Source organism: Lagopus muta, chromosome 34 (genome assembly GCF_023343835.1).
Source record: "Lagopus muta isolate bLagMut1 chromosome 34, bLagMut1 primary, whole genome shotgun sequence".
NCBI classification, from domain to species: domain Eukaryota; kingdom Metazoa; phylum Chordata; class Aves; order Galliformes; family Phasianidae; genus Lagopus; species Lagopus muta.
This window is the reverse complement of record NC_064466.1, coordinates 528,243-551,958: the sequence shown is the minus strand read 5'-3', so window position 1 is coordinate 551,958 and position 23,716 is coordinate 528,243. Positions and strand designations below refer to the sequence as shown.

At 58.4% G+C, this 23,716-nt stretch overlaps 2 protein-coding genes across 2 annotated transcripts; one reads left to right on the top strand and one right to left on the bottom strand.

Annotated features, from left to right (window-relative positions):
* The first annotated feature begins 653 nt into the window (after nucleotides 1–653).
* Nucleotides 654–5,412, top strand: LOC125686320 (PDZ domain-containing protein GIPC1-like). The gene is given in 12 exon segments (XM_048930108.1): nucleotides 654–975; nucleotides 978–1,044; nucleotides 1,047–1,162; nucleotides 2,077–2,127; nucleotides 2,129–2,263; nucleotides 2,702–2,881; nucleotide 3,402; nucleotides 3,566–3,675; nucleotides 3,771–3,794; nucleotides 3,796–3,831; nucleotides 3,833–3,854; nucleotides 4,492–5,412. Coding segments are annotated over 12 exon segments (1,065 nt in total). The 5' UTR covers nucleotides 654–852; the 3' UTR covers nucleotides 4,692–5,412.
* Nucleotides 5,413–6,341: 929 nt separating this feature from the next.
* On the bottom strand, nucleotides 6,342–23,475 carry AKAP8 (A-kinase anchoring protein 8). The gene is given in 30 exon segments (XM_048930074.1): nucleotides 6,342–6,400; nucleotides 6,403–6,440; nucleotides 6,442–6,500; nucleotides 6,502–6,525; nucleotides 6,527–6,655; nucleotides 6,657–6,776; nucleotides 6,778–6,863; nucleotides 6,866–6,905; nucleotides 6,907–6,922; nucleotides 8,508–8,602; nucleotides 11,471–11,482; nucleotides 11,484–11,561; nucleotides 11,563–11,603; nucleotides 12,848–12,941; nucleotides 13,497–13,552; nucleotides 13,555–13,637; nucleotides 14,264–14,348; nucleotides 14,486–14,497; nucleotides 15,412–15,459; nucleotides 15,749–15,791; nucleotides 15,793–15,891; nucleotides 16,953–17,162; nucleotides 17,164–17,518; nucleotides 18,724–18,899; nucleotides 18,901–18,956; nucleotides 18,959–18,994; nucleotides 21,562–21,657; nucleotides 21,779–21,811; nucleotides 21,904–21,942; nucleotides 23,356–23,475. Coding segments are annotated over 30 exon segments (2,337 nt in total). The 5' UTR covers nucleotides 23,375–23,475.
* Between the last annotated feature and the right edge of the window lie 241 nt (nucleotides 23,476–23,716).

The window sequence follows — 23,716 nt, the reverse complement described above, 5'->3', positions numbered from 1 at the left end:
ATTGAGAGGGGGATTGGGATTGGATTGAGATTGGGATGAGGATGGGGGATGGAGGTGGGGATTGGGAGTTGGGTGGAAGTGAAGTTGAGATTGGGATGAAATTGGATTGAGATGAGAATGGGGTGTGGGGTTGGGAATGGGATTGGGATGAGTTGAGATGGGGACTGGGACTGGATTGGAGTTGGGTGGGATTGAGGTTGAGATTGGGATGGGGATGAGGATGGGGCACGGGATTGGGGTGGGGATTGGGATTAGGATGCAGTCAGATGGGAATTGGGACTGGGATGAGGATGAGGCGTGGAGTTGGACTGAGATTGGGATGGGGGTTGGGGTGGCGCTGAGATCAGGATTGGGCCACGGGGAACCCAGGAGCGCCAGCCTCTCCCTGCTCCCCTTCCGCCGCCTCCCTGCGCTCCCGTGACCCCATCACGCAGCGCCCAGCGCAGCACGGAGGGCGGAAACGCTCCAGGAGGGCCGAGCTGCCCTCACTTCCGCCCTCACTTCCGCCCTCACTTCCGCCCTCACTTCCCCCTTCCCGCCGCCACCTATTGGTTAAGAAGACATTCTCCTTTACTTCCGCCCTCTCGCCACGTCCCATTGGCTACGAGGACAGGGCGGCGCCGCTGATTGGGCGGACGCGTAGGCGAGCCCCGCCCTTTCCGGCGTTCCATACCCCGGCAGCGCCCGGCTGGAGTGCAGTGCTCAGCGGCGCCGGCACCGAGAAATCAAGCCGGGGGGGTCCCAAAAACCCCGGAACGAACCGACACCGCGGGGGAGCGGGCGCGGGGGGGGACGCCGGCGGGGCGGACTGAGGGGGTGAGGGGCGCCTTCCGGGGCTCCCCGGCCTCCCCCATGCCGCTGGGCCTGGGCAGGCGCAAGAAGGCCGCACCGCTGGTGGAGAACGAGGAGGCGGCGGGGGGCCGGGGGGGAACGGCGGGGGGGGACGGAGGAGTCGGGGGGAGATCACGGGGGTGCGGGGCGGTGCCCCCCCCGCCGGCCCGCAGCCCCCCGGGTTGCCCCCGCCGCCCGCCGCGCTCCGGCCCCGGTGGTGTTTCACACGCAGTTGGCGCACGGCAGCCCCACGGGCCGCATTGAGGGATTCAGCAACGTGAGGGAGCTGTACGGGAAGATCGCCGAGGCGTTCCGCATCCCGCCCGGGGAGGTGGGGCCTGAGATATGGGGTGGGGGAAATAGGGGGGGTCATCGGGGGGCTGGGAGTGGGGATGGGGGAGATGTTGAGGTGCCGGGGGTGCGCTGGAGTGGGGGGAGGGGGAGCACCGGGGTGCTGGGCCTTGTTGGGGTGCTGGGGTAGTCTGGGGTGGGGGTGGGGGGAGATATTGGGGTGCCAGAGAGTCTGGGAATAGGAATGGGGGAGATATTGGGGGGGCTGGGTGGGGTGGGAATGGAGATGAGGAGATATTGGGGTGTTTGGTGGTTGATGGGGTGCTGGGGGAGTCGGGGAGGGGGGAAATATTGGGGTGTTTGTGTGGGAGGGAGGATGGGGGGTTATTGGAGGGCTGGGGGGTTATTGGGGTGCTGGGGGTCTGGAGGTGAGGGAAGGGGGAAATATTGGGGTGTTGGGTTGGTTGTTGGTCAGTGGGGGGGGGGGTCTGGAAATGCAGATCGGGGAGATATTGGGGTGTTGGGAGGCCTGGGGGTCATAGGGAGTAAATAGGGGGTTTATTAGGGTGCTTGGGGGGCTGGGAATGGGGATAGGCAGCTGGGGGGGAGAATAGGGGGAAATATTGGGGGTGCTGGGGGGGGGAGTGGAGATGGGGAATCAGCATTGTAGGAGGAGTATAGGGGGTTATTGTGGGGCTGGGAGGGGGGGGAAATGTGGATAGGCAGCTGGGGGGGGGAGGGAGGGGGGATAAGAAGGAATGTTTGGGTCCTGGGGGGGGCGGGGGTAGAAGGAGACTCATTGAGGGGAGGGGGTGGTAACAGGGACCCTGGGGTAAATTTGGAGTGCTGTGGGGGTTTGGGGGGAAGGCATCCTAGTGGAAGAAGGAGGGGCAAGATCGATGCATGTGAGTGGGGGAGCCCCCCACCCCCCCCAATATTCCACCCCCCCCCCAGGTGATGTTCTGCACGCTGAACACGCACAAGGTGGACATGGAGAAGCTGCTGGGGGGGGCAGATCGGCCTGGAGGATTTCATCTTCGCTCACACCAAAGGGCAGCGCAAGGAGGTGGAGGTGCTCAAATCCGAGGAGGCCCTGGGGCTGACCATCCCCGACAACGGCGCCGGATACGCCTTCATCAAGGTGGAGGAGGGGGGGTGAGGTGATAAGGGGGGGGGTGTGTGGGGACGTCCCTGGGTGGTTGTGATGGGGCACAGGGGTGTCCTGAGGGGGGGGTTGTGCCAGAGGGGATGGCAGGGACGGCCTGGGGGGGGGATGTGGGGGTGCCTCTGAATCGCTGTGGGGACGCAGGGGGACACGGGGGTGTATGGGGGGACGTAGGACTGTTATGGGGGTATCTGTGAGCATGGGGGGGACGGGGGGGTGGGTGGAGGGGCACGGGAACGTCCCCTGGATGTGCGGTTGGTCCCTGAGGTCACAGGGGGACACCCATGAGTGGACGGGGGGGGGGTTATGTGGGGCCAATCCGCCTCCATCTCCACCCCCAATCCCCTGCGGAATGTCGTTAATCACCGCTAACGAGCGCCGTTCCCTCCATCCCCCCCCCCCCCCCCATGGCAGCGGATCAAGGGAGGGCAGCGTGATCGCCGCGTGCCGCTGATCGGCGTCGGGGACATGATTGAGGCCATCAACGGGCGCAGCCTGGTGGGGAGCGCGGCACTACGACGTGGCGCGGGCACTGAAGAGCTGCCGCGAGGGAGAACCTTTGCCCTGCAGCTCACCGAGCCCAGAAGGCCTTTGGTGGGCAGGGGGGGGGGATGGGGAGTCGGGGGGGGGGGGGGGGGTTGGGATTGGGTTGAGGATTGGGATGAGGATGGGGGATGGAGGTGGGTGGAAGTGAAGTTGAGATTGGGATGAAATTGGGATTGAGGATGAGAATGGGGCGTGGGGTTGGGAATGGGATTGGGGTTGGGATGAAGTTGAGATGGGGACTGGGATTGGATTGGAGTTGGGTGGGATTGAGGTTGAGATTGGGATGGGGATGAGGATGGGGCACGGGATTGGGGTGGGGATTGGGATTAGGATGCAGTCAGATGGGAATTGGGACTGGGATGAGGATGAGGCGTGGAGTTGGACTGAGATTGGGATGGGGGTTGGGGAGGGGTTGAGATCCAGTTGAGATTGGATTGGGATCGGCGCTTGGAGGTGAGGCTGGGGTTGTGCCTGAGGTTGGGATGTGGGTTGGGGTTGAGAGTGGGATTGATCGAGGATGGATTGGAGCTGAGGTTGAGATTGATTTTGGGCTGGGGATTGGAAGCAGGGTTGGGACTGGAGTGGGGATGGGGACAGAGAGTGGGATTGGGTTGGGGGCAGTTTGGACTGGGGTTGGGGTCGGGATGGGGGTTTAAGGACTGTGGTTGGGGGAGGGTCCTGTAGGGTGTGGGGTGACCCCAGGATTTACACCCACCTCCCCCTCCATTGCAGACATGATCAGCCAGCGCACGGCGGGGGGCCGGGGGGGGGGCACAGCGCTGGGCAGCGGTCGGGGCACCCTGAGGCTGCGCGCCCACGGCCCGGCCACCGTGGAGGAGCAGGTGGGTTTGTGGGGGGGGGAGGGGGGGTCGTGAGGGGGGGCAGAGGGATGCTGGGGACCCTCCTTAACGCCCCCCTGCTGTCCCACCCCCATCAGCCCAGCGCCTTCGAGGAGCGCGCCCATCGCCAAGGTGGACGATCTGCTGGAGAGCTACATGGGGCATCCGCGACACCGAGCTGGGTGAGGGGCGAGGGGGGCGGCTGCAAAGAGGGGGGGGGGGCTCCACCTCAGCGCCCAGAGCGGCCTGGCAGGTGGGTGTGGGGTGAAGCAGGGGGGTGGTGCCTGGGGAGGGGGTTACTGAGGGCTGGGGGCCCCCCGGGTGACCTCACTGCTGGGGTTCCTGCTGACCCCGTGTCCCCATTGCGAAGGAGCTGGGGGGTCCCCGACCATCCGTGTCCCCCTGCAGTCACCATTAGGGCGGAACAGGGGACCCCTGGCTGCCCCTTTGCCCTCTGGGTGTCCCCACATCCCCACCATCACGGACCTGGGGGTCCCTTCTGTCCCCATGTGCACCATGGAGGAGCTGAGGGGGCCCCGAGCGTCCCGACTGTCCCAGTGCCCTCACAGCTGCCACCACAGCTGAGCTGCATCCCTTGGGTGTCCCTGTGTCCCCTCTGCATCCCCTGACCCCACAATCTCACAGCCCTTGTGATGCCTCCTGCCTGTCCCCATGTCTCGCTGTCCCCCGCGCAGCTGTGTTCCTCTATGTTGTCCCTCCCCTGTCCCCGCATCCTGGTGGCCCCGCAGCGCAGCTGGGTTCCCATGGGTGCCCCCACGTCCCCTATGACGTCCCCTGACCGCCTCGTTGTCCCCACAGCTGCCACCATGGTGGAGCTGGGCCGCGATGCCCGTGACCCCGACGCTCTGGCGCAGGCCCAGGACTCACAGCTCGGGGACTTTGCCTTCCCTGATGAGTTCGTCTTTGACGTCTTGGGGGCCATCGGGGACGCCAAGGCCAGGGCGCTGCTAAGGGGGGGGCACCCCAAAACACTCAGAGCACCAGGAGCCACCAGCTGACCCCCAAAATGCTGGAAGAGCCCCCCCCCCCCGAATTTTGGGGTGCCCCCTCTTACAACACTAGCCCACCTTCCCCACCCCCCCCCAGCCATGTAACACTGGGGGACCCCATCGGACCACTGGAACCTCCCCCATTTCCTGGGACCCCCCCCACACGTTCATCCCTGGGACCAACACTCCACGCTGGGCCCCCCACCCTCAATAACGCTCCCCCAGGGGCTTGAGGACCCCCCCCCCCCCAAATAGGTTAGGGTACCCCAAATCTCAGTAGGAACCCCCCCCTATGCCCTCCCCCCAAACAGTTTGGGACCATGGCAGTAGATGCTGGCCCCACTCTCAATATAAATTGCGATTCCCTCCCCCCCCCCCAGTAACCTGGGACCCCCCCACGGGATTTGTGTGCCCCATCCTTCGCAGACCCCCTTCTGAGGAGCCCCACATCCCCTGGGACCCCTCCCAACCCTCACCACTGAGCAATCCTTGCCCCTTCCCCCCCCAGTTTGAGTGGGGGGGCCGTTCTTGAGCCCTGCCCCCGGCCCCCCCAGCGCTGCAGGGTGAGGAATGAGGGTCCCCCCTTAACCCCCCCCCTCCCAGAGGCTTTACTTTGAAGGGGTGAGGGGGGGGTTGGGGGCAGGACCGGAGCCACCCTGTGCTTTCCCACCCCCCCCTCATCTTACACCAAATCCATTCCGGTGCCAATCTGAGCCTGTCACACACTGTTCAACACACTGTCACCCTCCTCCCCCCTCTCCCCCCCCCCACAATTGCGCTGTCGTCCCCTCCCCCCGACTCCCCCCCCCCCATTGCACTGACTACCTCTGGTATGGGGGGGGGGGGGCAGCAATTTTCCCCCCCTGGGGTCTCTCTGCTACAGCTTGGGGGGGGGAGGGGGAATGGAAGGGGGTCCTGGAGCTTGGGGGGGGGGGGGGGGGGGCGTATTTTTGTATTGTACACAATGGAGAGTGACTTTAACATTAAACAGGGAGAAATTGGAATTGCTTGGTGTATTGGGGGGGGAGGACATTGGGGGGGTGGGGGGAGCAATGCAGGGGGGTCTGCCTGAGCTTTTTCCCCTTCCCTCCCATTGCAGCGCACCCAAACTTCTCCAGTGCCCCCCCAGCCCCCCCCTGTTCCCTTCCCACCCCAACTCTGCCTCATCAAGGCCGCCCCCAGCAGATACAATCCGATTTATTCCCCAAACCAACAACAAACGACGACTTCTCAATCCTAAAATCCAACGCAACGCCCCCAGAACCGAAGCGGCGCCGTCCCTCACGTTCGTTCCTTTGGGGAAGTGTGGACGGATTCCATCGTTTTTCAACCTAAAACAAAAAGGGGGGGGGGGGGGGGAGAAGCAGGAGCTCAGTGCCCCCACAGAATCCCCCACCCCAAACCCAAATGCAGGAAAAGGGGAAAAATGGAGGTGCTGGAACAGCTGCCCAGAGAGGCTGCGGATGCCCCGTCCATCCCTGGAGGTTCAAGGCCAGGTTGGATGGGGCCCTGGGTTAAATGTGGAGGTTGGGGGCCCCCGTGTGTGGCAGGGAGGGGTTGGGGGGGTTGGAGTTTTATGATCCTTGAGGTCCCTTCCAACCCTTGTGTGGTTCTGTGAAATGAAATGGATCTGCGGGGGGAGGAGGGGGGCAGCGTCACTCACGGTGTGGGGACGCTCAAGAGTTGCTCAGCTGCTGCCGGAGCTGCTTCCTTCTCTCCTCTTCTTTCTCCCCACCCTCAGGTCCGCTTCTGGAGGGTTTCCTCATCCTGGGGGGGTTCTTCATTCCTGGGGGGGCGTCCCTCGTCCTGTAGGAACGGGTGGCAGCAGCGGGGGCCGGGGGGGGGCGGCGGAGGAACTCCTCATGGGGCTCTTCTGGGGCTGGCGGATCCGCGCCCGCGGTGTCACCCGTGTCCTCGGTGTCCCCCGTGTCCTCGGTGCCGTCACCCGCAGCTCTGGCATCGCCCGGCTCGCCGGGCGTCACCCGGTTCGTTCACGTCGTCACCCGGACCTTCAGCATCAGCATCAGCATCAGCCGTGACCTCGGTGCCGTCACAGCCGTCCTCGTTGTCGGCCAGGTCCTTGCCGCCGTCACCCCGGATCCTTGGGGACGTCGCACAGATCCCCCAGCTCTGTGCTGTTGTCTCCCGACCCAGCCACGTCCGCGGGCGCCGCATCCGCTCGCCTCCTTCCATCCCTTCTCCTTCCTCCGGGATCTCATCCGTGGAACGGATCTTCCTCCCTGGGAAAAAGAACAGCGGGGAGGTTGCGCTGAGCGCGGCCGGGGGCGCGGAGCCGGGAACCATCGGACGCCCGGGAGCGGGATCCAACGCTTTCAGCAGGAGGAAGCCGAGATCCCGAATCGCGGTGGCCCGGCTCTACGGCACGGGCGCACGGAGCAGATCCGACAGCGCTGCCTTCCTCCAGGGGGAGCCGGCCGCCCCCCTGCGCGTGCCTTTAATTGTCGGAGCTCGTTATCTCGTCGGAAGCTCCCAGAGAGCGGCGGCGGGAGCCCCGCAGCCGCGCCCCGCTCCCCACGGCCCCACACGGGCGGGCCTGCTCGCCCCACGGAGCCGATGGGAGGCTCAGCCCCACGCTCGGCCGCCTCCGTGCGATCCATGCAACGTTTTCGCTCTTCCCTGCTCGGGTTCACCGGAGCCGGAGCCTTGTCCGGGAAGCACCGGGAAAAGCTACGGGAATGCCGGCTGCCAGCGGAGCGTCAGTCCTCCCGCCGGCTGTGCCCAGCGGGGCAGTCCTGGCACGCAGCGCCCCGGCTCCGCTGGGGACGAGGCAGCTTTCGGGCATTACCTGCAATCCTTCAGTTTTTTCCCCTTTTTTCAGCTTTAGGCACCTGGGAACGGTACGGAGGACGGCGCCGGGGTGGCTCCACGCTCTCCTCCCGCCGACGGCCGGCGGCCGGGCGCGCTTAGCTCTGCCGGCAGCGTGGGGACGCCGTCGCTCGGGAGGTGGGACGGCGGTGCCGGTGACGTGCCTGGGGACCCTGGCAAGGGGTAGATGGATGGAGTCGTAACTTGAGCGAGCGGCAGAGCCCGGAGGGCGGCGCCGGGCGAACGCAAAGCTCGGCGGCTCTGTGCGCCGGACCCAAGAGGGATGGAGTCGCAGTTGGGTTGGGAAGGCCAACGTGATGCCGATGGGACAAGGGGGGGTCTCCCAGCGCATCCCGGTGCCCCCCAGGGTCGGGGGAAGCGGCTCCGTGGCGTCGTCGCGGGGCTGTGAGCTCTCCTCCGGCCCCCTGCGGGTTTCCGGCTTCCTCCTGCCGCTCCGGCGCCGCGCTGGCCCTAAGGACCCGCTCCTCGCGCCGTGGGCTGGCCCGGGGGCAGCTCCTGCTTCCCACCGGGATCTCGGGGCAGCGAGCGAGGTGCGGCGCCTGGAGGCTCTGTGCCGTGGGGTCTCTGCAGAGCTCGGCTCTGTGCGGGACGTGGGGTGGCTCGGGGCCGTCCCCGGAGCACGCTGCACCCAGCTGAGCTCGGGCCTCGTGCTCGGAGTGCCTGTGGGGCTTAGTTCCTGCTTTTTTTGTTTTGTTTTGTTTTGGTTTGGCTATTTGGTGTCTTTAGTGATGGTTCATAACTGATCTGGGGGGTTACGGTAGGTACTGTACAGTCTGCAAGTTAAAAACACGAGAGGTTGTGAACCGCCTCCGGAGTGAGAGAAACCAGAGCCAAAATTCGGCCTTTCCGAAGGCAGCAGCAGAGAGGGAGCGGAGCCTCCCCGCATCTCGGCGCTGCAGCGCACAGCCAGCGCGCACTGAACGCACGCAGCGCACGCCGTGCGGCTCCCGGAGCTGAGCACCGCCCCCTCTGGCTCACCTTGAGGTACTTCTCAGCATCTTGACGATGTGTTTGTTGTTCAGGACGCTCTTGGCCACGTGCAGGCTGGTCTTCTTGAACTGCTCGGCGGCCATCTGGGGAGGAAAAGAAGCCGTGTCACAGCGGGGAGCCACAAGGGAGGAGGGAACCCAAGAGACGGCAAGGGGGGCTCGAGAAATGTTGGAGAAGGGAGCCCACGTAGGAAAGAGAACCCGACTGATGGCACAGAGCGAAACCCAACCTGTGCTGGAGAGAGAAACAAGGAATATGGGAGAGGGGAACCCAACCAACGTCAGGGAGAGAAAGCGACCAATACTGCAGGGGGAAGCCAACAAACATCAGAGTGAGGAACCCAACCAAATCAGAGGGAACCCAACCAGAATCAGAGGGGGAAACCAACCAAAATCAGAGAAGGGAAGCCAACAAACATCAGAGTGAGGAACCCAACCAGAATCAGAGGGGGAAGCCAACAAACATCAGAGAGGGAACCCAACCAGAATTACAGAGGGAACCCAACCAGAATCAGAGGGAACCCAATGACTGTTGGAGAGAAGAACCCAAAAAATGTCAGAAAGGGGAACCCACATTGGAAAGGGACCACGAGGGAAAGGGAACCCAAGAAATGCAAGAAACCCAACACGCAATGGAAGGGAACCCAACCAACGTCAGAGGTGGGAACCCAACCAACGTTGGAAGAGGGAACCCATGCTGGAAAAGGGAATCCAACCAAGATCAGAGAGGGAAACCCAATGAACATCAGAGAAGGGATACCAAGAAATGTTGGAGGGGGGAAACCAGACTGGAGAGAAGGGAATCCAACAAAGGTTGGAGAGGGAACCCACATCAAAAAGGGGAACCCAACAAATGTCAGAGTGGGGAATCAACACCACAGCAGGGAACCCAGCATCGGAGTCGTGGGATTTGGGCTCGAGGTGTTCAGACTCTTTTACAAATCCCACAAGTGCAGGAGGATGAAAGCGGAGCCTCTGGACCTTCCCCAGTGCAACCATGGTCCTGTGATGATTAAGGATCCTTCCAACCCAACCATTCCATGGTTCTGTGACCTTCAGGGCCTCCTACAGCCCAACCCATCCTAGGATTCTCTTTGTTATTGGCCCACCCCATCCCGTTTCTAAAACCCCATTTAGACATTTACTGTCTCCATCTGAATTCCTCAAGCGCCCTCAAATTTTAAGGCAGAATTTTTCAGTCAGAATTCCAAGCAAACGCAGATTGAGAGAAGGAAAACTCAGCCTGGCACATGCAGTAAACTCATTAATTAAATGTGCATCTTCAAGATGAAAGTCACAGAATCGCTGCATGGTTTGGGTTGGCATCGACTCATTTGTGTGTTTCAACTCTTATCTGGGCATCAGCCTCACAAAAACAAGGTCAGCCACCCCACCGGCCTTCTGTCGCCCTTTTTATGTTTTAATAACAAGGGCTGCAAAATAGACACAGGAGTGATGTAGAGGCTGCAAATAAACCCAGAGCTCAGGCTGAACGTTCATCAGAGGCAGAGACTGAGAGGAGGAGGAGGAGCCCTCAGAGATGAAGGACAGGGAGGAGAAGAGAGGGGTCTGCAGCTCTGCGTCCAGTTGTGGGCTGCCCAGCACAAAACAGACAGGGAGCTCTTGGGAAGAGGGCCACCAAGATGGTGAGGGGCCTGGAGCATCTCTGCTATGGGGAAAGGCTGAGTGAACTGGGTCTGTTCAGCATGGAGAAAAGAAGGCTGAGAGGGGACCTGATCCAGGTCTGTAAATATCTGAGGTGTGGGGGGCTGAATGGCGAGGATGGACTCTGTTCAGTGGGGAGTGGAGACAGGAGGAGGGGAAACGGCCGGAACTGCAGCATAGGAAGTTGTGCAGCAATGTGCGAAGGAACGGCTGTGCAGTGAGGGGAGGAGCAATGGAACAGGGTGCAGGGAGGGGGGGGAGTCTATGGGTCCCAATGTGTCTCTATGGGTCCCAACGTGTCCTCTATGGGTCCCATGGGTCCCCAATGTGTCTCCATGGGTCCCAATGTGTCTCTATGGGTCCCAATGTGTCTCTATGGATCCCAATGGGTCCCAATGTGTCTCCATGGGTCACAATGTGTCTCTATGGGGTCCCAATGGGTCCCCCAACAAATTTCTATGGGTCTCAACCTGTCTCTATGGGTCCCAATGGGTCCCAATGTGTCTCCATGGGTCCCAATGTGTCTCTATGGATCCCAATGGGTCCCAATGTGTCTCTACGGGTCCCAACGTGTCTCCATGGGTCCCAATGTGTCTCCTATGGTCCCAATGGGTCCCAATGGTGTCTCCATGGGTCCCAATGGGTCCCAATGTGTCTCTATGGGTCTCAACATGTCTCTATGGGTTTCAACGTGTCTCTATGGGTCCCAACGTGTCCCTATGGGTCCCAACGTGTCCCTATGGGTCCCAATGTGTCTCTATGGGTCCCAATAGGTCTCTATGGGTCCCAATGGGTCCCAATATGTCTCAGTGGGTCCCAATGGGTCCCAACGTGTCTCTATGGGTCCCAACGTGTCCCTATGGGTCCCAACGTGTCCCTATGGGTCCCAGTGTGTCCCTATGGGTCCCAGTGTGTCTCTATGGGTCTCAACGTGTCTCTATGGGTCCCAATGTGGTCTCTATGGGTCCCAATGTGTCTCTATGGGTCCCAACAAGTCTCTATGGGTCCCAACGTGTCTCTACGGGTCCCAGTGTGTCTCTATGGGTCTCAGTGTGTCTCTATGGGTCCCAACAAGTCTCTATGGGTCCCACTGCTCACTGCAGCAGGCTGCCATGGAGGGTGGTGGAGTCTCCTGCTCTGCAGATGTTCCAGACCTGCCTGGATGCCAAGCTGTGCGCCCTGCTGTAGGAACGGCTGGGGCAGGGGGTTGGACTGCATGAGCTCTGCAGCTCCCTTCCAAGCCCTGTGATTCTGTGATGCTGTGATTCTGTGGGTGCTGCTGCTCACCCTGCGGTTCCGGGTTGTGCTCTGCGGAGCGCAGGTGCCGCTGCAGGAGGTGGCTCTGGGCAGGGATCAGCATGTCACAGGCCATGCAGTGAGGCGGCCTCGATCTTCTTGAAGAAGTGCTCCTGGCCAATGCCTGCGGGAATGGGAAGATATGAGGCAGAAGTTGAGGGAGGCGTTCTGCCCAAGCTTTTGGAGGCTTGCCTCCTTTTATTCCACGAGCCTCGCGGGTCTGCTGCTGGAGAAACCACAGAACGGACAGACAGCCCCCTCCCCAACAGACCCCCTCCCCAACACCCCTCCCGCACTTCTGCCCCTCCCCAACATCACCCGCCGCTTCCTCAACATCCCCCCCCCCCAACATCCCCCTCCCCTACATCCCCCTCCCCGAACATCCCCCACCCCAACATCCCCCCTCCTCAACATCCCCCTCCCCAACATCCCCCTCCCCAACATCCCCCCTCCTCAACATCCCCCTCCTCAACATCCCCCTCCTCAACATCCCCAACATCCCCCCTCCCCAACATCCCCCTCCCCAACATCCCCGCTCCTCAACATCCCCCACCCCAACATCCCCCCACCCCAACATCCCCCTCCCCAACATCCCCCTCCTCAACATCCCCTCCTCAACATCCCCCTCCCCAACATCCCCTCCTCAACATCCCCCCTCCCCAACATCACCCCTCCCCAACATCCCCCACCCCAACATCCCCCTCCTCAACATCCCCCACCCCAACATCCCCCTCCTCAACATCCCCCTCCCCAACGTCCCCCCACCCAACATCCCCCCTCCCCAACATCCCCCTCCCCAACATCCCCCTCCCCAGCGTCCCCCTCCTCAACATCCCCCTCCCCAACATCCCCCACCCCAACATCCCCCACCCCAACATCCCCCACCCCAACATCCCCTCCCCAACATCCCCCTCCCCAGCGTCCCCCTCCTCAACATCCCCCACCCCAACATCCCCCTCCTAACATCCCCCTCCCCAACATCCCCTCCCCAACATCCCCCTCCTCAACATCCCCCTCCCCAACATCCCCACCCCAACATCCCCCACCCCAACATCCCCCTCCCCAACATCCCCCCACCCCAACATCCCCCTCCTCAACATCCCCCTCCTCAACATCCCCCTCCCCAACATCCCCCTCCTCAACATCCCCCCCCCCAGGCCCCAACCAGCCCCCTCCCCAACATCCCCTCCCCAACATCCCCCCCAACATCCCCCTCCCCAACATCCCCCACCCCAACATCCCCCTCCCCAACATCCCCAACTTCCCCCTCCCCAACATCCCCTCCCCACAATGATTTCTTCTACCAAACAGACAACAAACTCACCCTGCCCCACAGGACACCCCCAGCACCAGCTGGACACCTCTTACCTTTGAAGGGATCCGGCTTCTGCTTCGTGCCCTCCTTCTCTGTCAGCTCCTGGCGCCGCTTCTCGATCTTCCTGTTCCTGTTGACGATGTACTCCTGCAGGGGACGACAGCACCACACAACGACCCTCAAATGACAGCAGCAGCTCCACAGAAAGACCACGAGGATGAATGATAACAGGTGGGAACTGAGGGGCACGTTGGGTGCTTTCCCCTGCCAGGCCGATGCTTTTATAACCCCACTGGGACACAACGGTGGCTCCCTCCAGATGCCAGAAGGCACCAGCCTCGCTTATCTGACCCCAAAAAGCAAACAGCAATCAGCTCCAGAAAATAAAACCCTCATCTCAGGCCCTTCTCTGTTCTGTCTGTGCAGATGGCAAAGAACTGCTGCAGCATCTTTCCCCAGCTCTGTCTATTCAAAGAACTTCTGGAGCGTTCACCCTTGGCTTGGCTGGTTAAATTCACACATCGCTTTATCTTCCCAATGTGCCAAACCAGGAGAAACTGCGTCAAGAAAAGCGACGCACAGAAATGGTGCACAGAAATTTACAGCCCAGCAGTAAAGGGGTGAAGAAGAAAACCCCTGCATCCCCCACAAAGCCCAAAGTGATCCAAACTGAGCCCAGAAACCACACGCAAAGATCCGGACCTGCAGGAACTCGACCGTCTTGTCGGGCAGCCTTGTTCCGATGTAGCGCAAGGTTCTTTGTGGAACTTGCTCTGGAGGTGCTTCTGGATCTCCTCTTCCTCAAAGCTGCGGAATTTGCAGACAGAGCAGGCGAACTGGATCCTGAATGAGGGAAAGAAAAGCAAGGAATGAGCTGGGTGAGGAACAAGCTGAACTTCTGGGACGACGACAACAAGACGGCGACTGCAGTTTCCTCCTGCTGCAGTTTCTGTCTCTTTGTTTTTGGGTTGGTTTGGTTTATTTTAGTTTTCAAAGTGCCCCAGTTGGGTTTTCCAGTGCTCCTCTGTCATCACTGCGGCACCCACAGGGGTTCAGCAGCATCAGCTGCTCCCTAAAACAGGAGGTGACAGGATGTGAAAGCCCCACACAAGCTTAACAGCAGCCAGCAAGTCAAACTGCAGGAGGGTCCCATAGAAAATGAAATTAAAGACAATCTCCCTGCTTTCGGACAGCCCTGAGCTACAGGAGCACCTTGCCCGCTGCTTTTACATTAATGCTGCGTTACCTTAATGGTAAGGCCGCATCATTTGCTAATTAATAGGCCCTTCTGGATTTACAGCACCTTGCTGCATTAAACCAACGCTGTTCTCCACGTGATAAAACGGTCACAGAACATAAAAGAGAAAACAAAACCTGATGAAATCAGCACTCAGAGCCCCAGCACACGCAATCCCTAACAGAGGAGCCCACAGAAGGGGACAGGCAGCCCAGGGGGGGATGCTGCTCACCTGTCCATGGCGCGGTCACGCATCCTGTCCCTCCTCCTCTGCTTCTCCCTCTTCTTCTTCATCTCATCATCATCCTCCTCATAGCATGAGAACAGATCCCTGAGGAGCCGCTCACCGCTGCACCCTTCACCAGCAGAGGAACTTAGGAGCAAAGTTCTTTCGTTCTCTCTTTAATCTCAGCTTCAAGAATTGTAATGTTTTGGTCTGGAAAACTCAAAGCTTCCTGTCCCGCTGCTCCCAGAGCTGCTCCCATCAATGCAGACAGCAATGGCACCCAGCTCAGCATCACAGACAGCCAGGACACTGACAGGGACACCGGCCAAGGCTCGCTTGTTGGGAACAAACAACTATTTCTGCTCCTGTCCTCAGTGCTTCCCAACCACAGGGCTGCTGGAGAGGAGTGAGCAACAAAAGAATGGATGTTAGAAGCGCTCGTGTTGCAGCTAAGGACAGCTTGAGAGATGCTCAACGTGTTGTCTTCCTAAATTTTGGTAACTGTGAGGCTGAGATGCAGCTGATTTAAAATCTGCAGGGTTCTGAGCCAAAAGCTGCGAGGTGAGCGATCTGAGTAAACAATTCACTGAACTCTTCAAGGAAAAGGAGCCCAGAGCCCAGAGCCGGGCACGAAGGAAGCTTCAACACCACACCACCACCTCGACTTCACCTGGAGAACAGCCTGAAAGCACCAGCAGCACCTGTGTGCCAATGTGGGGCTGCATGCCTTTACCTGCAGCACATCCTACCTTCCTTCCTCCGCCACAGCTGCCCCGCTCCTGCAAAACAGAGAGAGAACAGAAGGGTTTCATTTACTGCCATCTGAGCTTTTCCTTTTCCCCTCCTCCCCCCTCAAGAAGCAGAGGGGGAAAGGGGACAGCATGAGGAGGGAGGGGAGGGTTGATGTAAGACAGAACATCACTGTTCAACTCCTTTTGTTCCTTGTCTCCCCAGCAATTCTCACCGCCAAAATAAAAGGCACTGATCCCCACCCTGCCTGAGAACAGAGTGGGGGAGTGAAGGAAACCCCTCCCTGATTGGAATTTGAGCTTAATTTGAGCCCTCCCCCTGCAGGGCTTTCAGCTCAGGGCAAAGAGAAGGAAATATTGGCCACAAGGACTGGAAAAACAAACCTACAAATGTCATACTTACACCTTTGTCAGCTTCATCTCCTGACTTCTCCTCTCCTTCGCCCTCATCTGCTGTGTGCGAGAGAAATGATTTTAGGGGTGCTGACAAGGGCTCATCACCACTCATCACCACGGCCCATGAAAATGGCTCAGAACCCACAAATAAAAGCCCCCCAATTGCTCCCTGTGCTCTCAGTCCGGGTGCAGGCACTCAGCAGCTCCCCTCAGGCACTCAGTTTTGCCAAGGCGGCACCGCGAACGCATTACAACAACGCTGAGGGGCACAAAGGGGCCTCAACACTGAAGTTAAATGAGGACAGTGCTTAAAAACACAGCAGGACGGGCAGCTCCCAGCCTGTACCGTTGTCGGTGTCGTCGCCGTCGCTGTCGCTCTTTGCCTGTTTTGCTGTCAGGCTCATCACCACTCTGAGACTGTTTCCGTTTGCGCCCCCCCTCGCCGTCAGATCGGACCCCAGAGCGGTTTCGGAATCCTCTCCTTTTGGGCTGAAAAGGGGAGAAATCGGTCAATCCAGCAGCTCCACGAGCGCGGTGCTGAAGCCTTCTGCTGCAGGCCTCAAACATGCAGGGCTACAGCCAGGCTGGAGCGACGCTATGGATAAAAGGCTTTGCTGGGTGGGCCCTACAGCTACTCAACACATCTGGGTAACCCTACAGGTTCTGGTAAAAGCTTTGCTTCTGGCGCTGTGGCTCAAGGCCACTCACTTGGGCCCCTCACTGCATTGAGGCCCTGGAACGTGTTCAAAGGAGGGCAATGAAATGGTGAGGGGTCTGGAACACAGGGCTGATGAGGAGAGGCTGAAGGAGCTGGGAATGTTCAGCCTGGAGAAGAGGAGCTCAGGGGAGACCTCACTGCCTCTCTATGGCTGCCTGAAGGGAGGCTGCAGTGAGCTGGGGGTCGGCCTCTGCTCTCGTGTCATCAGGGATAGGAGCAGAGGGAATGGTTTCAAGCTACGGCAGGGGAGATTCAGGCTGGACATGAGGAAGAATTGCTGTTCAGAAAGGGTGGTCAGGCACTGCAATGGATGCCCAGGGAGGTGGTGGAGTCACCGAGCCTGGGGGTGTTGAAGGAAAGGCTGGATGTTGTGTTGAGGGACGTGGTTCAGTGGGAGCTGTTGGTAAGAGGTGAACGGTTTGGACTGGATGAGCTTTGAGGTCTTTTCCAACCTTGGTGATTCTATGATTCTATGATTCTAAGTGATCCTATACGCATTGATCTAGCCAGAAGAGGATTTGTTGCTGGCCCTACAGCCAGGCCAAGGGGCATCTAATTGGCCCTGCAGGCTTTATAATCGAGGGTTGCTGCTAGCCTTATAGCCCCAAGTGACCCTATGGGCTTTTATCCAGCCGTAGAACAATCTGCTGCTGGCCTGCAGCCCAAGTGATCCTACAGACTTCTACGCAGGCTTTGCTGCTGGCCCCGCATCCAGGCAGAGCACATCTGGAAGGGGAAAGCACACGGAGTCTTTATCCCCCGTGGGTTTGGGTCATTAAAGGCCAGACAAACTCACTAAGACGACAGAAGCCGCCGCCAGCCCCACACTCACCCCCAGCATGTTCCCATGCCACGGTGCGCTGCCCATGCGCTCCTGGCTGCGCTGCCGCCCCGCTCCGTATCCGTAGGGCGCGCTCCCATAGCGCCCCATTCCCATGCCCGACATCCCCATCACGCCGTAGTCGCCATAATCCCCGTAGTCGCCGTAATCCCCGTAGTCCCCATAGTCTCCGTAGTCGCCATATTCGGGGACCAGGGCTTGGGGAGAAGAGGGGAGGGCAGGCGGTTGGGCCCCCCCGCCGCGGCCCCCCCATGTAGTTCAGCTCGTTCCAGCGCGCCGACAGCCGCTCGGAGCTGGGACGAGGGCATGAAGTGTTCGGGGCGGACCGTAAGCGTTGGGGCGGGCCCCGGTTCTGAGGTCGGTTCTGGCCCCGGCCGCGCACCGCACCGTAAGCGCCGCCTCGGCTTCGGGTTTGGTCCCGGCGGCTGTCGAAGTGGCTCCCGAAGGAATCGGAGCGGTCAGGGCCGGATTCGTAGTCGTAGGGGGAGCGGAAGGCGTCGTGGTCGGGCAGGGAGGAGCGGGAGTCGTAGGAGTCGAAGGAGTCGAACCTGAAGGAGCTGTGAGGAGAGGAAAGGGGAGGGGAGGGGAGGGGAGGGGAGGGGAGGGGAGGGGAGGGGAGGGGAGGGGGAGGGGAGGGGAGGGGAGGGGAGGGAGGGGAGGGGAGGGGAGGGGAGGGGAGGGAGGGGAGGGAAGGGAAGGAAGGGAAGGGAAGGGGAAGGGAAGGGAAGGAAGGGAAGGGAAAGGGAAGGGAAGGGAAGGGAAGGGAAGGGAAGGGAAGGAGGAAGGGAAGGGAAGGGAAGGGAAGGGAAGGGAAGGGGAAGGGAAGGGAAGGGAAGGGAAGGGAAGGGAAGGGAAGGGGAAGGGAGGGGGAAGGAGGGGAGGGAGGGAGGGGGGAAGGGAGGGGAAGGGAGGGGAAGGGAAGGGGAAGGGAAGGGAAGGGAAGGGAAGGGAAGGGAAGGGAAGGGAAGGGAAGGGAAGGGAGAAGGGAAGGGAGGAAGGGAAGGGAAGGGGAAGGGGAAGGGAAGAGAAGAGAAGAGAGGAGAGGGGAAGAGAGGAGAGGGGAAGAGTCAGAGGGCGAACGGCGCAGCCTTTGTGGTGAGCTGTAGCTCAGTTGAGCGCTCCAGTGGAGGAGCGTTCTAAATACGGGTGTTTGCGTTTGGTTGTAGGGTGTGTGAGCCTGGATGGGTCACAATTCAAATGTGCCCGGCCAGAAAAATGGAAGAGGATTCTAAATGTGGGTGTCTGTGTCGGCCTGGAGGATCTGTGTGCTTGGCACCGTGATTTGGAGAAGAAAACAAATGAACGGAGCCTCGAGGAAAAGGGGACGCGGATGAAAAGGGGGTTGGGAAACTTACTATGGACACAAGGAGCTCCACAGCCCTGGGGGGCACAGAAAGGGCTCCATCAGTAAAAGGAGAGCTCCAAAAGCCAGGAGCAAAAAGGCACAAAAAGAAACAGCAAAAAGAGTTCCAGAAACCCATTAAGAAAAACCTCAAAGCTCCTAAGCAAAAAAAAAAAAAAGCCAAAAAAAAAGACAACCACCAACAACAAACAATTAGGCAAAATGATTCTTTCATCGCTGCGTTTCTTTGCTAGAAGGCGTGCAGACGTGGGGCCAGCTGAAAGCTAATCAGCTAAGCTCATCACTCAATGAACGCCGGATCCAGCGCAATCAGATCAACCCAATCTGAAATTAAAACCACACCAGACCAAAGTCTGCTTCTTTTCAGTATCGCTAACTCCAGCACAATGGCACACTCACCTCTCCTGCTCCTCCACGCCTTCCCCAGCCCCGCCGCTGCCCTCCTTGGACAGCATGTCGAGGCGCTGGTTGATTTTGGCGATGATGGAGTCGGAGTTGTCGCTGGGAGCGGGATCGCTGCCGTACGAGGCGATGCCGACGTCGCTGAGGGGCAGCTCGGGGGCTTTGGGGGTGTGCCCAGGAGCTGGGGGTGGCAGTGGGGCCGTAGCTGTAGCTGGCAGCGGTGCCGGAGCCGAGCTCGGGGCGCTGTAGTAGTCATAGCCTTCGTAGCCTGGAGGAGGGAAGATGGGATGAGGGCGGCATCGCGAAGGTGTTGGGGTTGGGGGGTGGGTTTGGGTGTCGGAACCATGGGATGATGGAATGCTGGGGGTGGAAGGGTCCTTAAAATCATGGAATCACAGAATGGACGGCGTTGGAAGGGTGCTTCAAGATCGTGGAACCATGGAATGGTTGGGTTGGATGAGTTCTTAAAGATTGTGGAACCAAGGAATGGTTGGGTTCTTAAAGATCATGGAACGGTGGAATGGCTGGGTTGGATGGGTCGTTAAAGATCATGGAAGCATGGAATGGCTGGGTTGGATGGGTCGTTAAAGATCATGGAAGCATGGAATGGCTGGGTTGGATGGGTCGTTAAAGATCATGGAAGCATGGAATGGCTGGGTTGGATGGGTCGTTAAAGATCATGGAACCATGGAATGGCTGGGTTGGATGGGTCCTTAAAGATCATGGAACCATGGAATGTTGGGTTGGATGGGTCATTAAAGATTACATAACCACAGTCTGGGTTGGAGAGGAAGGATCCTTCGAGATCATAGAAATATGGAAGGGATGGGGCTGGAAGAGTCCCTAAAGATCATAAAGTCCTGGAAGGGGATGGACTAGAACGTCCTTCAAGAACATACAAACTTGGCATGGGTTGGAAAGATCTTTGAACAACACAGAACCATGGAATGGTTGGGTCCCAAAAGACTACATAACAATACAATGATGAGTGGGAAGCTTCCTTGAAGATCATGAAAGCACTGACAAAATCAATTAGTTGAAAAGGTACTTAAAGATCAAAGAACAACTGGACCCAAAAAATAACTGGGTTGGGAATGGGTCCTAAAAGGTCACAGAACCATAGGAACCCTAAAATTGGTTGGGATGGAATGGTCCTTAAAGATCACAGAACCATGGAACCCTAGAAATTGTTGGGTTGGAATGGTCCTGGAAGGTCACAGAACAATGGAATCCCAGAACTGGTTGGCTTGGAATGGTCCTTAATGGTCACAGAAGCACGGAACACTAGAACTGGTTGGGTTGGAATGGAACTAAGAGGTCACAGAACCCATAGAACCCTAGAACTGGTTGCGGTTGGAATGGTCCTTAAAGTTCACAGAACAATGAAATGCCAGAACTGATTGGGTTGGAATGGTCCCTTAAAGGTCACAGAACCATGGAACCCTAGAAAAGGTTGGGTTGGACCTGAACTTAAAGGTCACAGAACCATGGAACCCCAGAACTGGTTGGGTTGGAATGGTCCTTAAAAGTCACAGAACCATGGAACACTAGAAAAGGTTGGGTTGGAATGGTCCTTGAAGGTCACAGAAGCATGGAAACACTAGAACTGGTTGTGTTGGAATGGAACTTAAAGGTCACAGAACCATGGAACCCCAGAACTGCTTGGGATGGAATGTCCTTAAAGGTCACAGAACCATGGAACCCCTACAACTGGTTGGGTTGGAATGGTCCTAAAGGGTCACAGTACCGTGGAACCCCAGAACTGGTTGGGTTGGAATGGTCATTAAAGGTCACAGTACCGTGGAACCCCAGAACTGGTTGGGTTGGAATGGTCATTAAAGGTCAAAGAACCATGAAACCCTAGAACTCGATGGGTTGGAATGGTCCTTGAAGGTCACAGAACCATGGAACCCTACAACTGGTTGGGTTGGCATGGAACTTAAAGGTCACAGAACCATGGAACCCTAGAACTGGTTGGGTTGGAATGGACCTTAAAGGTCACAGAACAATGGAATCCCAGACTGGTTGGATTGGAATAGTCCTTAAAGGTCATAGAACCATGGAAATCCAGAACTGGTTGTGTTGGAATGGTCCTTGAAGGTCACAGAACCATGGAACCCCAGAAATGCTTGGGATGGAATGGTCCTTAAAAGTCACAGAACCACGGAACACTAGAACTGGTTGTGTTGGAATGGAACTTAAAGGTCACAGAACCATGGAACCCCAGAACTGGATGGGTTGGAACTGAACTTAAAGGTCACAGAACCATGGAATCCCAGAACTGCTTGGGTTGGAATGGTCCTTAAAGGTCACAGATCCATGGAACCCTAGAACTGCTTAGGTTGGAATGGTCCTTATAGGTCACAGAACCATGGAACCCCAGAACTGGTTGGGTTGGAACTGATCTTAAAGGTCACAGAACCATGGAACCCTAAAACTGGTCGGGTTGGAACGGTCCTTAATGGTTAAAAAAATACCGATTCCTAGAAACTGGTTGGGTTGGAATGGTCCTTAAACGTCACAGAACCATGGAATCCTAAAAATGCCTGGGTGGGAATGGGTCCTTACAGTTCACAGAACCACAGAATCCTAGAAACTGGTTGGGTTGAAAAGTTGCAGGAGCATAGGACAGCTTGTGTTGGAAGGGTCCTTTGAGATCATGGCATGATGAAATAGGTCGGAAGGTCCTTAAAAGTCACAGAACCATGAAATCACAAAATGGATGGGTTGGAAAGTTCCTTAAGGATTACAGAACCATAGAGTGATAGAATGGTTTGGAGTGGAAGGGTCCCTTGAAGGTCACACAAATGGTTTGGGTTTGAAGGGACCTCTGACCTTGTGCAGCCTTCCCCATGTCCGCCCTGGGGCTCTCGTAGTGGGACTGCCAGCTCTGCCACGAGGACCCCTCGTAGTTCTCCTTTGCCGCCATGCCTACAATAGAACCGAGAGCAGTTAGGGCTGCTGCCTTGCTGCGCCATCTTCCCTCTTTGTCTGCTCCCAGACAGCGGCTTGGGGGCTTTTTTTTGGGATGGCAGCTCCGTGTAGCACCCACCTTGCCAGCTTGTCGCACCCGCTGCGTAGGTACCTGAGGGAAAGAAGAAAGATGGATTCAGCTCCGAGAGATATTTCCCCACTTGTTTGTTTGTTTAATGCATATATCAATGTAAAGCAATTCACCTTGTGCGTTGGTGGCTCCAGTACTCCAGGAGCCATAACCTGCAAGAAGAACACAAAGTAAGGAAGCTGGTTTCAGGATACGGTGTTTTTTCCAACACGGTTTCACTTTCTGCCCTTAATTACCTTAAAACCAATCAGAAAACAAAGCCCAGCTCAACCCTTTCCCTAGGGAACACCTACTCAGAGAGCTGCATGAGATCCGCGCTACCCTAGTGAGAGTTATGAACAACCCAGGTGTCAGCAGTGTCTTATCAGCAGGCATCTCCCAAGAAGAAAACTCATGAAACATTTGGGAAATAAAAGGCAGTTTTTACACCCAGAGCATCACTGACCCCTTCATAAAATGATCTACAGAGTGCATCACAGGGGGCAGAGCGTGAGGTGGATTTTGAGGCCAAAATGCCTGGTTTTAGGTCAGATGTGCCACAGCCTATCCCCATGGGATGGCTGAGTTGAAGAGCCCTTAAAAATCACAGAACCAAAGAACGACAGAATGGGTTGGAAGGGGCCTTAAATTTCACAGAATCACAGAATGCTTGGGGGTGGGAGGGTCTTTGAAGATCGCAGAACCACAGAATGGGTTGGGTTGGAAAGGTCCTTAAAGATCAGAAAATCACAGAATGAGTTGGGTTGGAAGGGTCTTTGAAGATCACAGAACTGCACCATCACAGCACGACTCAGGTTGGAAGGGTCCTTAAAGATCACAGAACCACAGAATGGGCCAGAAAGGTCCTTGAAAGTCCATAAAACCACAGTGCCACAGAATGGTTGGATATAAAGGGGTCTCAAAGCTCAACAGAATGATCGGGTTGGAAGGGTCCTGAAAGATCAAAGTACGAGTTGGGCTGGGAAAGGTCCTTGAAGGCAATAAAACCTTCCCTCCTCACATCAACCTAAATCCCCACTTTCTGAACTTAATGCCCCAACCCACCACTCCCTGCCCGCACACATTTCCCTCTCCCCCACTTTACGAGGTCACCTCACGCACTGGGGGTCGCAATGATCCCCCCCCCCCCGCCTCTCAGTGTTTTTTCAGGGGTTCTGCTGGGGCGTGGCCGCACCGCCGCCATTTTGAGGCTCCGCCAGCACCGGGCCCCCGCTCCGCTTCCTCCCCCTCAACACCGAAACACCCCCACGAGGGTAACCCACAACGGGGGGGCACCGAATCCCCCCCCCATCTGCCCTCCCCGTTTTTTTCCCCCACATTCTCGCCCCCCCTCCCCCCATCCCCCGGAGCCTCACAACCCATCAGCCTATCAGCGGCCGCCCCGAGCTGAGCGACTCTCCGCTCAGCCAATGGGCTGCGGCTCCCCCTCACAGAGGGCGGGCACAACGCCTCCCCTTAGGTTTAACCGTTGTTGATGCGGCGAGGAGGCCCCGAGGGATCGGAAAGGCCCCGGGAGGTACCGGGGAGGGCCCGGCCGCCCCCTGCAGCCCCCGGACCGTACGTACCGCCGTATCCCGGCTCCATGTCGTGCTCCGCCGCAGCGCCGAGGCTCCGCTCGGCCGCTCGAGCGCGCAGTACGCAGGCGCAATGTGCCCGACGACGATTGGCCGCAACCGTGCCGTTATGCCCGCCCACGGAAGGCACCGATTGGCTGTACGCCAAAGCACCGCCCACCGGAAGCGCCTTTTGGTCGAGTGCTCCCAGAGGCGCGGTCTTTCCGCAGTTCCCATTGGGCCTCGCTGCCCCCGCCTCGCGCCCAACCCCAAATCCCATTGGTGAATTGCCGTAGGCCCCGCTCGCTCCTCTGTGCCGTCAATCATGCCCGTATCCGCACCTGATTGGGCGGCGGCGGCGGAAGCTGCGGTT